At 41.2% G+C, this 16,502-nt stretch overlaps 1 protein-coding gene across 3 annotated transcripts in view; it reads left to right on the top strand.

The window, feature by feature from the left end:
* Positions 1 to 22: 22 nt before the first annotated feature.
* The window catches only part of UGGT1 (UDP-glucose glycoprotein glucosyltransferase 1), a 40,639-nt gene continuing 24,159 nt past the window's right edge, over positions 23 to 16,502 (top strand). For 2 of the 3 annotated variants that reach the window (XM_085232468.1, XM_085232467.1), the window contains exons 1-17: positions 252 to 392; positions 1,064 to 1,192; positions 1,606 to 1,744; positions 3,844 to 3,926; positions 4,448 to 4,578; positions 5,382 to 5,494; positions 6,364 to 6,538; positions 7,358 to 7,454; positions 8,837 to 8,915; positions 9,120 to 9,220; positions 9,636 to 9,735; positions 10,912 to 10,972; positions 13,258 to 13,349; positions 14,010 to 14,160; positions 14,351 to 14,470; positions 15,207 to 15,292; positions 15,742 to 15,877. In XM_085232468.1, the coding sequence (XP_085088594.1) occupies positions 1,620 to 1,744; positions 3,844 to 3,926; positions 4,448 to 4,578; positions 5,382 to 5,494; positions 6,364 to 6,538; positions 7,358 to 7,454; positions 8,837 to 8,915; positions 9,120 to 9,220; positions 9,636 to 9,735; positions 10,912 to 10,972; positions 13,258 to 13,349; positions 14,010 to 14,160; positions 14,351 to 14,470; positions 15,207 to 15,292; positions 15,742 to 15,877 (1,650 nt within the window). In that variant the 5' untranslated portion in view covers positions 252 to 392; positions 1,064 to 1,192; positions 1,606 to 1,619. Of the gene's footprint in view, positions 450 to 1,063; positions 1,193 to 1,605; positions 1,745 to 3,843; positions 3,927 to 4,447; positions 4,579 to 5,381; positions 5,495 to 6,363; positions 6,539 to 7,357; positions 7,455 to 8,836; positions 8,916 to 9,119; positions 9,221 to 9,635; positions 9,736 to 10,911; positions 10,973 to 13,257; positions 13,350 to 14,009; positions 14,161 to 14,350; positions 14,471 to 15,206; positions 15,293 to 15,741; positions 15,878 to 16,502 lie in introns of all 3 variants that reach the window. The other variant, XM_085232469.1, reaches the window with a different exon arrangement.

Raw genomic sequence — 16,502 nt, 5'->3', positions numbered from 1 at the left:
CCCGCGGGGTTTCCCGGGCAACGCGGCGGGGCGGGGCCGAGCGATGCCTGTCCCCCGGGGCCGCGGCTTGAGGGGCGGCTGTGAGCAGAACGGCACTGCGGCAGAACGGGAGCTGTTTCCGCTCGACGCGGTGACACCGCCGGCACAATCAGTCCGCCCCGCGCCCTGCCTAAAGCTCCGCCCAGAGCGACCGAGTTCCGCTCCCAGCTGGGCTGCTCGCGGCGGGAGGGCGGAGCGGAGCGCCCCGCCCCAAGATGGCGGCGCGGTGACGCTCCGCTCCGCCCTCCGTAACTCTATGGCGGCGCCGTGCCTCTCACCAGGAAGCGGAAGCGCGGCGCCCGGAAGCGGCAGGAGCGGCGCGAGCCGGAAGGGCGCGTGGCGGCCGGCGGCAGGTGGGGTTATCAGGGCGACCCGCGCGGCGGACGGGGCCGCGGTCCCTTGGCAGGCAGGTGGGCAGGCGGGAGGGAGAGGTGGGGATGACCGGGGGTCTCGGTGCTTGGAGGGGTGCCGGCGCGGGACCCGGGGGTCGTCCTGTGTGGAGGCGGCGGTGCGGTGACGTGTGCCTGTGTGCCGCTAGGGCTGGACAGGGAGCGCTTAGACGGCAGGGTTCGGATTTGGGTGGTCCTTTGTGGAGCCGGGAGTTGGGCTCGATGGCCCTTGGGGTCCTTTCTGTTTTCGGTTTATGTGATTCGGAGAAGCACCCTGTTCTGAGAGGAACTGTGTTATCCAGAAAAATAGGGATTACAGAGTAAGGGTGCATGGGGTTGTGCAGTGAATGCACTGAGGTAAGGAGAGAGGTCTGGATTTTGACAGGCTGTGGTAGGAAGCTACCACGAGAATTGCCGTCTTCCATAGGCTTGTGGAAGCTGCAGGCAAGGAAATCCCCCGGAGTTGCCTTGTGATGAGCGGTCACAGAACGCAGCCATGGAAATAGGTGTGAGTGGCAAAGAGATGATGTGTGTGTATGCCTATGCACTGTATCACTTTGAGGTGGGGGTGCTGGTGCTGGCAGTCAGTTGTCTCATTTCTCACAGTAAGTTGTGTCACTTTGTTCCTATTCCAGCTTCTGATCCCGGTGGCATGTAGTGCCTGCAGGCAATGGGCATTTTCTCACTCCTTGGAGCAGAGGTGTGCTGTATGCAGCTGAGCATAAGGGGCTGACTGGGGACCCTGACCTCGCCCTTTGACATCGGTTTGTATGGCCACAGGGGTGTCTGTGAATGGAGGATGTGATTTTATTTCCCCCAAAAGTAGTCTTTTGTTCCACCTAATTGAAAGGCTCCCTGTTTGTAGCACGCCATAAAGCGAGTTGCATGTGGTGTGGGTGTCCCAGAAGAGGAGCACTTTTATTTAAAAGCATGAACATCAAAGAGGCAGGAATTGATTTAGATTTGATTGTAGTTCAGGAATCGGATTTTAAAATAATTTTTCTCTTTTCCTGGCTCCATAGTGTTTTTAATTTTGTAAATGCAGGTGGGACTATGATTAACTGAATTATTACAGGCCACCCAATCTTAAAATGTCTTATTATATTTAGATATGTGAGATTCTGAACTTAGAAAAAGAGACAGCACAAAGCTGACTTGTTTTCTTCATCTTTTTTAGACTTTTGCTATAAAATGGGAATTCTTACTGCAATTCTGGGGGTCTGGTTCAGCTGTTCATTTGTAAAAGGAGATTCTAAGGCTGTGACAACATCTCTAACTACAAAGTGGTCTTCAACTCCTCTGCTCCTTGAGACAAGGTCAGTGCACTGTGATTTTCAATCACAAATCAGAATGTACTTAGAGTATAAAGCAATATGTCTCTCTGTGTTTAGAAACTGTAAATTACTTTTCTGAGTGTTTACTACAAGAGTACATGGTTACTATTTTCAAGGTGAGGCTGTTAAGGCCCTGGGCAACCTGTTCTTGTTGTGGATGTCTCTGTTCATTGCAGGGCACTAGATGGCCTTGAGAGGTCCCTTCCAACTCTTAAAGATTCTATGATGTATCAGCTTTGTTGTAAGCAGTCCTGCATGGTGTCTTAGTGTCCAGCTTGACCTGGAGGTATTGGTCTCCTATTTCTTGTGACACAGCCCTGCTCCTGCATTCTGTGTCTGTGTAAAGGCAGCTCTCTCTTAATACATTGAGCATCAGTCAGAAAAAAACCCATTTGCTCCTATCCAAGTGCATTTACACACAGCTGTATCCCTGGGGAGCTGCAGCTTTTGGGGCAGTTGCTTCTATTTCCCTCCTGCCAGGTGCGTTTGACATACAGGCATGGGCAGGAGCAGCCCTCTGCCTGCATTCTTAACTCTGGTAATGACTGCAGGTTTTGATGTGTATCAGTTCCTTGCATGGGTTTAGCTCGAGTTTAACTTTGTTCTTGTGAGTTGTGCAGGTGTGCCTGCAGAGATCTATTCCAATTAAAGGCCTTTATCTTTTTTTAAAGGTGTTGTTTAAATTCAGGGAAATAATTGTATCGCGCTGTAAGTGAATATGGGCAAACTGAAGTCACAGATTATACTGTATTTTATTTATAAGACAATGTTTTGAACAGATACGTTGTGTGATCAGTTACAAGGGAATGGTATGCAGGCCTGTGTGCTAAATGCTGGCCTCCCCCTGCCTGTCTGCTTAGCATTTCACAAGTCCCAGTCATTTCATTGCACGGTGTAAGCATCTGATGATGTCAAGGCAAAGCAGGACTTCATGGTGCTTGTGCAAGTGTGTGTATGTGTGTATGTATGTGTGTGATGAATTTGGTATTGTGTAGAAGTGTTACCATGTGTGGAATTCTGTCTGTGTTAGCACAGTTGGTTCATGTGCAAATACTCAGGCTTTGGGCATTTTGCTGGGCTTGACACTGAGCGATAGGACAGGTGTGCCTTGGGTGAAATTAACTGCTCTTCTGTAACCTCTGTAGAACTTCAGTTTCAAGACTGAAAAGGCCTCAAGCAGTAAAGAGCAAAACTCTGGTGCTGATGCTGGGATTTAAAGATCCTGACAACGTCAAACATTTTTGGGGGGGAAAACTTAGAGAGATCATAGAGGGAGCTCAGCAGGAAAGCTCACCTAGAAGACCAGGAAATAGGAACCCAATAATAATTATGTACCAAGGCTTGCTTTGTAACCTGACAGTTACATTCCAAGACTTTGGGTAGCTCTGTTCATTTTAGGTGAACTCCAAAGTGATGCAGCACTGCAGAGCCATTCCTGCTGCTTGATGTACCCAGCACTGCCATTCAGTACCTAAATATCTCAGCAATGCCTATTGCAATAGGTCAGAAGGGCTTGGGACGAGCACCATATGCTACTACAGTTCTAGTGGGCTTCACAGCTTGTGTTATGACATCCTTTAGCATATGAAATGGTACAAGGGAGCTATTTTTGCTATCTGAGGCTCTGTGCCCCTATAACCATGTACTTAATACAGGAGGGATTACAATGTCATGGTTTGAAGCTGTCTGTGACTACTCTTTTTGCTCATTTAAAAAAAAAAAAAACACACTACTTAAGCCAGTAGCTCTAACCAGCTATAGTTTGTTGCAATAAAGTAAACAAAAATGTCTGCTTTGTATAAAAGAAATGGAGGAGGGAGAAGGGCTCCCAGAATGTGCACTTCAGTCTTTGAGAGATGAACAAGTGCTGATCAGCTTCTTTTGTGGAGTATGCATTTGTCCTGGCCTGCAGCTATTCATTGCTTTGTTTGTTGTTAGTTTCCAGGTCTGTTTTTTTAGTAGTAATATACAGCTTTCTGTGAAGGGTGAAGGTGTGGTGGGAGCTGACCTTCTGTGAAGCTTTGCAAGGTGTCAGTGTTGTGAGAGGACTCATAGACTTAGCTATGTCCTCTCTTCTGCAGTGAATTTCTGTCAGAAGAAAGTCAAGAAAAGTTCTGGAATTTTGTTGAAGCCAGTCAGCATATTAGGACATCTGAACATGATGGTAAGTTTTCATAATGATTTTCTTTAGTGATCACTGGAAATGGGCGTGGTTGAAAAATAAACCTTTTTTTTTTTTTTTTTGTCTTCCATTGTATAATATTGTAAAAATCAGTGAGGGCTGACTTTGGTATTGTTTTTGCTGTGGAAGTGGAAGTGCTCGAGGTGTTTGATGTCCATTTGACAAAAGCAGTAGCAGACAACTGTTTTACTTTCAAGTTTTGTCTCCACATCAAGCGTAAAATATTACGGGTATTTTCATTTCTAAACTGAAGTTAAATGGGAGCTCTTAACTGTTTTCCTGCTCCTGTTTGCATGCTCAGGAATGTGTACGAGTGTCCATGTTCTCTCGTGGATGAAGTTAATGAAGTTAACTCTCATCCATCTGTGGTACTTGTAATGAAAATTTAGGAGGAAAGGTCGTGGTCATATTTTCAATTAACACCAGTGGGATTCTGTTGATATAAGTCTCAATCAGTGGGGATATGATATGGGAGGATAACTGCTTGTACTCTGACTTTGCAGGCAGTGATTATTCTGCCTACCACGAAATTCTGAAGGTAGCCTCCCAGAGCTTGTCACCTTTACAGCAGAATTTGTTGAAGTTTTCCTTGTCCTTACGTTCTTATTCTGCAACAGTTCAAGCTTTCCAGCAGGTTAGTACAGCACGGGAGAAATCCTCCAATGTTTTCAAAAGCATTAAGGTAAGGCCTCTGGGAAGGAGCCACATGTGTTACAGATAACAAAATGTTAAACTGAGTGGTGCTTCATACAGCTGAGCTCAGGTGCACAGGTATGTGCTGATTTTGTTGTGTGCCAGACTGGAGCCCATCTGTCTACAGCAGCCTAAAGAATTGGGATTTTGAAATGTTTGCACATCTTTGGTATCCACTGCACTCACAAATGTGTGGAGACTTTTGAAGAAAATTTTCGTGGCTCTGTTAATGCTTATGGTGCTGGTGATGCTCCCATTATTCAGTTGTACATCCACAAGTGTGTATTTGTAGTGATTAGAACCTCTAATGGGCAGTTTGTTGTGTTCTGTGTTCCTTGTTAACCATGGTGGCCATGCAGTTTGTTGCAAGCCATTCATTATAATGTGCTTTTTTGAAGCAAACGGAAGAAGGCATCTTCTTTTTTTGTCTTGAATCATTTTATCATTTCTGCTGAATAAATGTAGTGGTTTCTAGCATATAATACATAGAATACCAACCCTTTGCAATTGTGGGTCCCACAGTTTTTTTTCTGTGCTTGGAACTGTTAGCACAGTTGTGAGTAATAAGCTGACAAAAAAATCATAGAAATTTAAGACCTGTTTATCAGTCTTGTGACTTTTACCTCATGTTTAATATATATAATAAATAGGAAAGGAGACCAATTACTATAGAGCTGTGCTGTTTCAGTTTCACTTGTTGTCAGGGTAAGCTTTCAACCTATTACTGCAAATATTTCAATACAGATAGCAGCAGATGAGCCTCCACCAAAGGGTTGTGCCCTGTTTTTTGCTGTGCATGGGGAGAAGACATGTGAATATGACTCTCTTGGAACGCTTCTGAAGACTGCTTCAGAAAGGTATTTGCTGCTTTTCCAGTTGCTACATTAGATCTTAAAAGTGAACCTAGCTGTACTGCTGTAGGGAAACTGTCATGAGTCAGTAGTTTCTGGTTCTTCAGTTTTGATGTATCCATCTCTTGCATAGGAGTGTTAGTCTCTTATTTCTTACTAATTGTGATTGGAATTAGTTTTTACTGATCCCTTGCTCTAATAGCCTTTTATTTTTATACAAAACTTCTGAATCACAAAATAAAAGTAACTGAAATTTTAAAAGGACACAGTTAACTTTTAAGAAAAGGTATTGTAGCAATTGGACAGATGAGTATGATGGGAAAAGGTGTTTCACCAGAGGTATAATGACTAAGGATCAACATGATAGAAAGGTGCTGTAAAGGAAGGGAAGAAGAGGTTCATCCCTGTCTTCATCCCTGACTTCAGGTTTGCAGGGAAAGCTTCACCAAGGAGGGGTCTCCAGAAAGAGATCCTTCCCCAGGGGCAGTCAGCACTTCAGTGAGGTCTAAGAGAGGTGAGCCAGGCTGCACCCCTTCCTGTCTCACAGCTGCATTGCCTTCACCTGTGCTCCCAGGGCTGCCGGGGTCCTTTCCCCAGGTGCTCAATCAGTGGGTCAGGCTGTGACTCAACAGTTCACATTCTGGATATTGTATTAGCTTCAAAATAGCAGTTAGCTATTTGTTGTGTTTTCATGTGTCCATTTTTAACAAAGCCTATCAGCATTGTGTCTAGTGCTGCCAGCCCTGGTATTGCATGTGTATGCTGTGAAGGCAGAAGAGATGTTTAAACATGAGAAAAAGAAATTGTGAACTTTGCACTGAGTAAGGAAATGGTACGAATCACATTGTGATAATCTTTTTTTTGTTTGCTCTTAGACCAAAGCCCTTCTTGTTCAAAGGGGACCACACGTACCCAGCGTCCAACCCCGAACGTCCCATTGTCATACTGTATGCTGAGATTGGCACAGAGGATTTCTACAGGTTCCATAAGCTGCTTGTTACAAAGGCTGAGGCAGGAGAAATCACTTATGTCCTCAGACACTATATTGCTGTAAGTATACATGCTCAGGGTAAAGCAGGCAGGAGTAACTGTCCAGGAGAGGCCAAAAGGAAAAGTGATCTCAGTCAGCCCCCTTCACATTGACACCTGCATAGTGCATTGCTTCATCATTATTTGGCATACTCACTGTTTATTGCTTCATTGCATGTAGCTGAGGAATACAGACTTTTTTATCTCCTGACTGTTTAAGTAAGAGGGTCATTTAATTTTTCCTAGTGCAGAGCTAATCTCCAGATAAACTACGGAGTTTAACCTAGAAAAACGTTGCTCTAGGAAATAAGAATTGGATCTTTCCACGACTTGGCCACCTGAGTCACTTGGTATGAAGAGCAGAGATTAAACTTGGGATACCATTTCAAATAAAAGGCAGTTACAGAACCACTTACTGCTCCTAGTGTGACTTGTCCTGTTTGCCATCTTCCTCCCTTAACCCATAGCCATAGAACTGATGTTTACCCAGATTTTAAAAACTCAGAGAAACTGGACTGATATGACTTTTTTCTGAATATCACTTAATGGAACTAAACCTAATGTAGTCCTACACTGCATGTGCTGCTTTCATTTTTAACAATTATCTGTTTATTATCGTTGGGAGAGGTACTGAAGCAAGAAATGAAGTGTATTGCATGATTGGTCCTGGCATGGTTGTGCTATCACAACACATTACTGGAAGTTCACTCACTGTGTTCATCACTACCAGTTAGATGTAAAGCACCAGTTTGGGATTTCGAAGCTTTGGGAAATGGCAGCTTTTAATTTGTAGATCAAAACAATGAGTAGCAATATTGCAATGTTTGCTTTTCCTTACAGAATCCCAGTAAGGAAAAAGTCTACCTCTCTGGCTATGGTGTGGAACTGGCTATTAAAAGTACTGAATATAAGGCCAAGGATGATACACAGGTGAAAGGTGAATTCTTGTTTTAATAACTAATGTGGGTACTTCAATTTTATGAGGTTCTCTTGTTTTGTTTTTAAAACAAATGGCTGTTTGACTGAAGTGCAGATACTCTTCTTTCTGATCTGACATCACCAAAATCGCTACCTCCTCCTCTCTGTGTTGATTCAATCATACATTCAGTAAGGCACTTCTCTTGCTTATTTGTGGTTGGCACAACGGTGTCAGGACTCTGGACTAGATCTTATTAAGAGCACAATTAACATGAGCAGTTTTTCACCAGGTAAGCAGATTGCTTGCAGGTACAAAGCAGTTCCTCTGCTTTAATGTTACTTAGCATATCCATCCTCAGAGTGGAACGTTTCCTGTTCTTGTTTTTGAGGAAAACCAGGATTTGTGCATTTGTTGTTGTTTTTTTTTCTTTCCGTAGAGTACTGAACTCTGTTTCTTGAACAGCTGTGCGCCTGCCAAATTTATTTTAGTTGGGTAATTTGTGTGACTGTGTACATATACAAGTATACACACACATATATATGTATATGGAGATAAATGGAAATCTCTGCTTTTTTTTTTTTCTTTTAACTGAACTCATAAGTAAAAAGGAAAAGAAAAACCTGATTTTTGGTGTTTTCCCCCCTCCACTTCTTTTAGTAACAGATAACAGCTGTGAAGAACAGGATTCATATTTTGAACGGAGTTCTTCAGGGTCTTGCAGTTTAATCAGATTCTAGTTACAGATCAGAGCTCTTGCAGTGGTATGGAGTACTGACAAAAGAAACTATTGGTCTTTATTTGTAAAATGGACGAATTACTTGCACTGCTATGAGCTGCAAAATGAGCTGCACTGATACTGTATTGCAAATTAGAGGTGTATGGCTTTCATCCAGCTCCTGTCTGATTCTGGATGTATTCTGCATGCAGTCTCCTGTGCATGTCTGTGCTCTTTCTGCCTGTCTAGAAGCAATCATTCTTTCAAAAGGTCAGGACTTTGACTGGACTTGAGCATGAAACACACAGATTAGAGCTGGTCTGTGTCCAGCAATTAGGTCATTATTAGCTCAGGATTATACGATCAGGATTGCATTCATGGTTGGAGTTTGTCATTTTCTCTACAAAGCTTGTGTGTCCTGAGAGCTCCTAGGTCCTACTGAGTTTGCAGTGCCTACACCCCTGAGATTTCTACTCAGCTTAAGCTTTTCTTTGTAAACAATCCACCCTGATTTTATTTCAGCAGTTACTGTGTCCATTTGTACAGTTTGTACCTCTTGGATACAGGTTGACAAGCGTCCTTTCTTTCCTCTTCAGTTACTGCAGTGCATTTTGGTAGGCTTATCAAAGTACACGAGAGCTGTTTCTGAATAATTCAGCAGTTTTTCTTCCCTGTGCGTTCACAGGCACTGATGTGAATGCTACAGTAATAGATGAAGATGACCCTATTGATGAGGTGCAAGGATTTCTTTTTGGAAAATTAAGGTAAAGCTCAGCTGCATATTGTGGGTCTTTGTCATATTGAACAACTTGATGCACAGCTGCTGATCTTCTGCTCTGTTGCTATTTAAATATCTGGGTTATCCACATGTGTTAGCAGCATGCTTTTTTGTATATTAGTGTATTTGAATTACTGGCAGACTTAGTTACAGGAAGCTATAGAATTGCTTGACCCTCATTTCCTTTTAGGCAGTTGTATCCTGACTTGACTGAAGAGCTGAAAGAGCTTAGAAAACACCTCGTGGAAAGTACCAACGAGATGGCACCCTTGAAAGTATGGCAGTTACAAGGTAATCTGTGTGAAGACTTTCAACATTGCACTGTAAAAGCTTAAAGTAAACCTATCTTCCTGTGCTCTGTGCAAATGAATCAGTAGCGACTGTATTCAATTGGAGAGTTTGTCTGTAAATTCCTGCAGTGCAAAGTATGGGCTTTCTAAAGCTCCTTTGCTCAGTCCTGCTGAAATAGCTTTCAGAAAGTTTCTTTCATGGACTTCTAAAGTGAGCTTTACTTTCTGTGTTGTAAAGTATATTAAACCCACTTGCTCTTAAACTGACTACTTGTATCACCTGCTAAATGCAGAAAAGCAAAGGAAATGTAAAGATAGAAAAATGTTTTATGTGTAATTAATAAGCAAAAAGGTTGCAAGTCAGATGTAAGATGGCTGCAGTAGCTTCTTTCATCTTACTGTTGGTTCACTTGCAGATTTAAGTTTTCAAACTGCTGCACGCGTTTTGGCTGCTCCTCCTGTGGATGCTTTGATGGTCATGAAAGATCTGAGTCAGAACTTCCCTACAAAGGCCAGGTGATTCTAGTGATGAATGCTTTGGACATTTGCTGTTTTTTCTCAGCAGAGCACGAGATGGGCAACACTGGCTGGGTTAATTAATGTCTGTGTTTCTGTTTAGCTAGAAGCAACCACTGGGGAATGTTTGTGCACCATTCTTCAGCTTATGGCTGAAAGAGGCTCTCACAGCATTTCTCTTTGGTGGCACTTAGTGTGAACTGGTGGTAAATTTGACAGAACCAGCTATGCTATTATTGTGAAATGCTTCTGACCCTTTTGCATCAAGTCCTCAATAATTTTTTGGATAGTGTTCCTGTTTGGAGGCTTTAGGTTTAACCTTTTCTCTGAATGACACTCTTTTGAGATCCCCTTTGGCAAACTGCTCATTCAGCCTCGTGTCAGACATTGATGTGCCATTCCACTGCTCTTTGTGCTTCACCAGTTACATGAGCGTACTCAAATTAAAGAACTTCAGTCATAATTTGGCCTGCCCAACCAACGTAGAAGTAGATTCCTTTTGATAGGTTTAATGACCTGGGGTGTGAAGATGAGTATATAGGAGCTATTCCTTTTTGAGCAGGTGAGATACACTTAAGAGTAAAAAGAAGTTGAGTTCTGGTCTCATCTCTAATAACTGATGTTAAGATCTAGTTGCTTATAGTTTCTTGAGGTATGCTTTTCCTGTCATCTAGTTTCTGGTCAGATTTGTGAGCTGAACTTCCCATTCCATGATGGTGCAATCACTAGATCCAGTGAAGGGAAAGGAACAAGAGCCCACAAGGAGTGAAATCCCCATGTCTTGTGCTGTCAGATTCTACTGTTCTAGAAGCTGCCCACTTTTATTATGGGTTAATGTGAAACTAGACCCTGAGAGCCAAAAGCTTGTCTTTCTTGGTGTAGTTTGCACGTGAATAATGTTTTCGTGCTCTCTTGAATTAAATATATCTTAAAGAATAAGATATATGAAAACTACATATATTTCTTGTATATATTAAAGAGCATATATGTGAAAAAATAGTGCATCCAACTGTTTAATGGTACCACAAAGTGCAAGTTCTCCTGATTGTAGCTTTTCATACTAAGGAACTAAATGTATTGATATTTAAGTTACAAGAAGTGGGTTAGTTAGGTAAGTAATCTATTCACAACATAAGCAGAATGATGATTCACAGCTTCATGTTTTTATTTCTGCAGAGCCATAACAAAAACAGTTGTGTCCATGGAACTCAGAACAGAAATTGAGGAGAATCAAAAGGTAACGCTTCAAGAAAGTCATGTAGTGCTATCTCACTTATATTTTAATAAAAGTTTTAGCTTTAATAGTAATGATTCTATTAAAAACTTTACATTTGGCTCAAAATATTGACCCAGTATTTTCACTCACAACTTTGTCATGGTATGTGAAAATGTATAGTGTAGAAACAGTATATGAAATATTGTTCAGTATTTGTACATCAGATCTGTTGCCTGCATTTATTCACCTTTATAAAATGAGCTTTAATAGCAATGGAAATTTATTTACAGAAAACACATAGCTAAGATGTTAGGTTTTCCATGTGGACTGTTTTAATGTGAGCAATGCATCAAAAGCAAAGCAGTAGAAATTTGGATGTCTGTCTCCAAATCAGTCCACCCCAAGTTGGAGCTCTGTGTGGTGATGGCTTGTCAGCTCGAGCTGTAGAGATGTGGTCGCTGTTTTGGGAGGAATTGCACCTGCTGGATGGCCTTTCATGTCTCTGGCTTTGTTCTTGCTTGAATGGTACAGCAGATGTGTGAAGTCTGCATGTCATAGCACTGGTCATCCTGGTTCATGTTACAAAGAGGCTGACACTGATTTCAGGTCAACGACTGAAGGCTTTGATTGTATTTGGAACTTCTCAAATTCAACTGAATATTAAATAAGAGTGTTGTTTTGTTGTTGCTGTTGTTTTAGTCAAAGTAGAGTTAAAAGGTAGTTACACTTTGGGATTATTTTAAAGTATCTGTGCTGGATAGAATGTAGCTTGTTAGAAGGTTATTGCCTGAAGAGTTTTAAGCACCTTTTAACAGCTTTTAAGGATGCAGAATAAATTGAGTTCTCATCCCCTCAATTGAGGCAGTGCTTAGTGAAGCAGCTGAAGAAACAAAACCTTCTGCTTTGGCTTGTAAGGAGCCACACTGAGGAGGACATTATTCCAGTGCTACAATTCTGAGCGCAAGGAAATAAAATTTAACATCTACTTGTTCAGCCTTCATGTGCTTTCACATTAAATAAATGAAGTTTGTGAGGGCCCAGGGCCCCTGGCAAGTTTGTGGCCCTTGAGTAAGCTCAAGTGGTTGGAGAAATATGTCTTAGCAGCTCTGTTGTATCCTTGGCATTAGCAAAGCACTGAAAAAACAATAGACGCATGGGAGTTCTGCGCAGTACAATTAAAATACACCTGGTTGTGCCATCTGGATAAAATACAAAATGAAAGTTTAAGATTGTAATAAAAACAGAGCCAAACAACAGCTTCCAGTACGTGGTTTTGCTGGTCTCTTCATGCATTTCAGTCTAACTTGACATTAATAGGAAAAGTGAAAGGTAGACAGTTATGTCCTTGCTTTAAAATCTAAATGTCATCAATCAGCTAGTCCCTTAGTAAATGCACTTAATTACCTGAAGGCCAATTAAGGATAGCCTGAGATTCTGAAAGAGAAATCCCTTGTTGTTCAATAGTGATAAAATGTGAACAGAGGGGATGTGGTTTGACACTGCTGGTGTCTGGTGTGGATCTGGAAGGGATAAAGTCTAGAATGTAAGTGCAAGTTAAAGCTGCCTGGTGGCTTCTCTTTTTTGTGCTAGAGCAGTCTGGCCCATAGGCCCATGACTTGGTGGGTGCAGTTTCATTCCAAATACGTCTAGGTTACTAGATCCCAACCAAGTTAGATCTAACCCTGTAAGCTGTTCTTTGCATGATGGTCAGTCTGTGTGAGTATTGTCTGGTGGTGAAGTTCACTGGTTTTAGTAAGGTAAAGGTTAGTAGATAATTGTCCACAAAAAAGTACACTCAACGTTGCATGTGCTCAGCTCTTCTTTGAGAGCATTGTTATTTAAAAAAATACCTAAATTCCTCCTGGCTAGATGCTGCTTTCCTATTCTTGGTACTTCATGTGGTACTTAGCTGTTCTTCCATTACTTTGCTCATCTTCATGATATCAGGCTTTTTTAATGTCTAAACACTATGCTTCTCCTTCACTGTTCATCAAAATAACTAATTGACTTCTCTCGAGCATTTCTGATAATTTAATCGGGTATATTTTAAAAATCCACTGAGGGACTTTCCAAAGCACATAGGAGCAAACAGAAGTCCCACGTGTGAGTCTATGCACTAGCTAGCTTCACTTGTCTTCCTCTGCCATGGCATCAAGTTTGTGCATCAAGTCAACAGAGGCTGTAGTTGAGAAATCATGTCATGCATTTTGGAGTAGTAATGGAGGTAAAATCCAGTTTTGGCTGAACTCTCTAGCATTTGTGTTCTGTCCACAGCATTCTTCTAATGGCCTTCTGCTCTCTTTCAGTATTTCAAAGGAACGTTAGGATTACAGCCGGGGGATTCTGCTCTCTTCATCAATGGGCTGCATATTGATTTAGACACTCAGGACATATTTAGGTGGGAATGTTTTCTTTTTCAGAAAAACTGTATCCTGCTTAGAATCGTGCATCCTGCCTGTGCGTGGATCGTGAAGTCATTTAGACAGCGTGAGCCTCCTCTACAGTATTTAGACTAGGTTTAATTGTTAACTTCTGTAAAAAGCAAATTGTGTTTCCTTCCCTTATGCAAATACTTGCTCAACAAAACAAAACAAAAAAACCTGCTGTGAAAACTGCAGTATCCTGGGATATCAGAATGGGAAGTCACCTTTGTTGTGATCTGTCCTGTGAGCACACAAGACGTTGGTTTCCAAGGGCTGTCTTCGGATTTTATTCTGAAGACAGTAGAATATTTGATTCTCAGAAGAGAAGCCCCTGTAAGTCTTTCATCTGAAAGCCACCCTTTATCTTTGTCAAGATCTGTTTCAGTAGTGTGCAATTGAAATTACACATGTATATCATGCCTTACTTCTCTTTATTTGATGTGGTGTTTCCTAGAAATATAACTAAATAGGTTTAAGTCATCTCAAATTCCTTGGGAGAGTTAGGAATAAGTGAGAAACAAGAAGTAATGCATAGGTGTGGCATACTTTCCTATACTTTTTATCTGTTAACTCTTAGGATACAAGCAGTTATTTGTTTTCTTTAAATTACGGATTTTCTTTTCTTTTCCTTCCAGCTTGTTTGATGTGCTACGCAATGAAGCTCGTGTTATGGAAGGTCTGCACAGCTTGGGGATTGAAGGACTGTCCTTGCACAATGTTCTGAAGTTGAACATCCAGCCATCTGATTCAGACTATGCAGTGGACATCAGAAGCCCTGCTATTTCGGTGGGGTTTCATATAAGGAATCACTTACGTGCCCTTCAGCTGTGTGTCCTTAAGCTCTTAGGAGAATTTTTTGTTTGTTTTAATTTTTTTCATGCTATGCTCTGTATAGTTTTTGATTTAAAAATATTGTACAATCTCAGAGTTGAGCAGAATGACTGGCAGTCATTAAAATGCAGGTGTTTTCTCTTAGTGGATCAACAATCTGGAAGTTGACAGCCGGTATAATTCCTGGCCTTCCAGTGTGCAGGAACTGCTGCGTCCCACGTTCCCAGGGGTGATCAGACAGATCAGAAAAAACTTCCATAACTTGGTAAGTAGCAATCTGACTAGGAGTTAAATGAGTTGGCATTTGTCGTTCTTTTGTTACTTGTATGTATGTTTATAAACACCAGGGCTATTAGCTTTGGGTACTTACGAGTATGCTAGATTTCTTGCCATTTAAATACCTTGGGATAGTATGCTCCTCTCAAAGACTTTGTTTTTCTTGTACTAGTGAGCTACAGCTGAGATTCAGAGATTACTGAGTATGATTCTCTGGTATGTTAGACTGGTCTCATGTGTGCTGCTTGTACATCTGTGGATTGCTCCACTGGTGGAACAAACTTGTCAAATGATAAGTGAGAATTTGTGTGCATTTCAGCTTTGTGATAATAGGTGAAGTTGGTTAATGAAATCCCTCACATTTCTTACTTAATATTCCCTTAACAGGGTTAAGAGCAGCTTCGGTTGTCTTAGTTAGAAAGCGTTCTTGCACCAGAAGTTCAAAAGATGATCATCCTTGCATGGGTGCCCCTTCAGTCTGAGGGTTGCCCAGTCTTTAGCTACAGCTTGTTGTCAGATCCAGCATAAAGTTTGTGAAATCTGTATGGTAACACTTCAGCAGTTCAGATGAGGTACTTTTGGCTGTGATTTTGGACTTCAAGACTGTAGTAGAAACTACGACTTAGTGGCTCTCATTTCTCTGGCAATGCATAAAATGGGATTGATGATAATTCTGCAATGAAAAATGAATTAAAAAGCCCAGTATCTTGCCTTCTTATGGACAGGTGCTGATAGTAGATCCTACTCATGAGACCACAGCAGAATTACTGAATGTGGCAGAGATGTTCTTCAGTAACCACATCCCACTGAGGTAATAAATGTATTCTTACTAGAATTTATTTTACATCAGCTCTATTTTTGTGACTTTTGCAATTGTAAGTGCTTACTGCTAGGACACTGCACCAGCATCAAGTAACTTGTGTTGGTGGCTGGGGAGGGCACTTACTGAACCTTGTTCCTTCTTCAAAAATTTTTGAATGTAACTTTTGCTACTAGTAAAGCAGGGTTGAATAAAAGTTACTCCAACGGTCCAGAAGAATCCTAAAAGGAAGTACAATGGGTGAAAGAGATGAAAAGCAAGATTCTGATGAACACACCTTTAGAGACTGTATATTGTAAGGCCACTCTGCTCAAAGTCACTTCATTTGGTCTGCTTAGGAAAAGGCCTTTGCCCATGATGATTGTATTCCACCACTGTATGAAAAGCTGATTATTTGTTAGTGTGATAGCTTCAAGATGTGGGGGTTTGTTTGATTGCAGGATAGGACTAGTCTTTGTGGTTAATGACTGTGATGATGTTGATGGACTTCAGGATCCTGGCGTTGCCCTTCTTAGAGTATACAATTATGTGGCACAAGAAATGGACAATAATTATGCTTTCCAGACAGTCATGTCTGTAAGTATTCATTTAAAATGGAAATGAATATTTTTTATGTGCTTTTATGTATGTAAGATTCGTGTGTAGTTTTCCTGCCTCTCTCTTCATTCTGCTAATGAGTTCTAAATGGATGTATCCCCTCTATATATTTATTTTTTCCCTTGAATAGCTGCATAGTTTTACCATATAAATAAGCATTTTAGGTATTAGTTAATCCATTTTCACTTATGGTTTGACACCTTTATGTAGAGCTACAAGCTGGGTCCTGCAGGTAACTTGAAGACTATGACTGTTGTTATTATTTTTTTAAAATATATCATTTTAAGTCAAAGAAGCAAAATCTTTTGCCTTCAGGAAGGAAATGATCATTATCTGTTGTGCATGTGAGATTTACTCTATTGTTTATGAGATGTCTTCAGTTCTAAGCCTTTTTTTCTCTGAGAACTATTTTCCTTCTCAAATACCTTTTGTAATCAGAGGTGCAAGATGTTTAAAGAAATCCGTATGTGTCTACTTCCAGTCTTACTGTGATGACTGTTAGGCAAAGCAAGATGATTTTCAGAGCTGTGAGTGCTTTATAATTTGTAGCTTCACGCTTAGGAGTTTTTATTTCAGTGAATAACTATGGGAATATATTTTGCAA

Source organism: Meleagris gallopavo, chromosome 11, assembly GCF_905368555.1.
Source record: "Meleagris gallopavo chromosome 11, MGAL_WU_HG_1.1, whole genome shotgun sequence".
Taxonomy (NCBI): Eukaryota; Metazoa; Chordata; class Aves; order Galliformes; family Phasianidae; genus Meleagris; species Meleagris gallopavo.
This window is presented reverse-complemented; position numbering and strand designations above follow the sequence as displayed.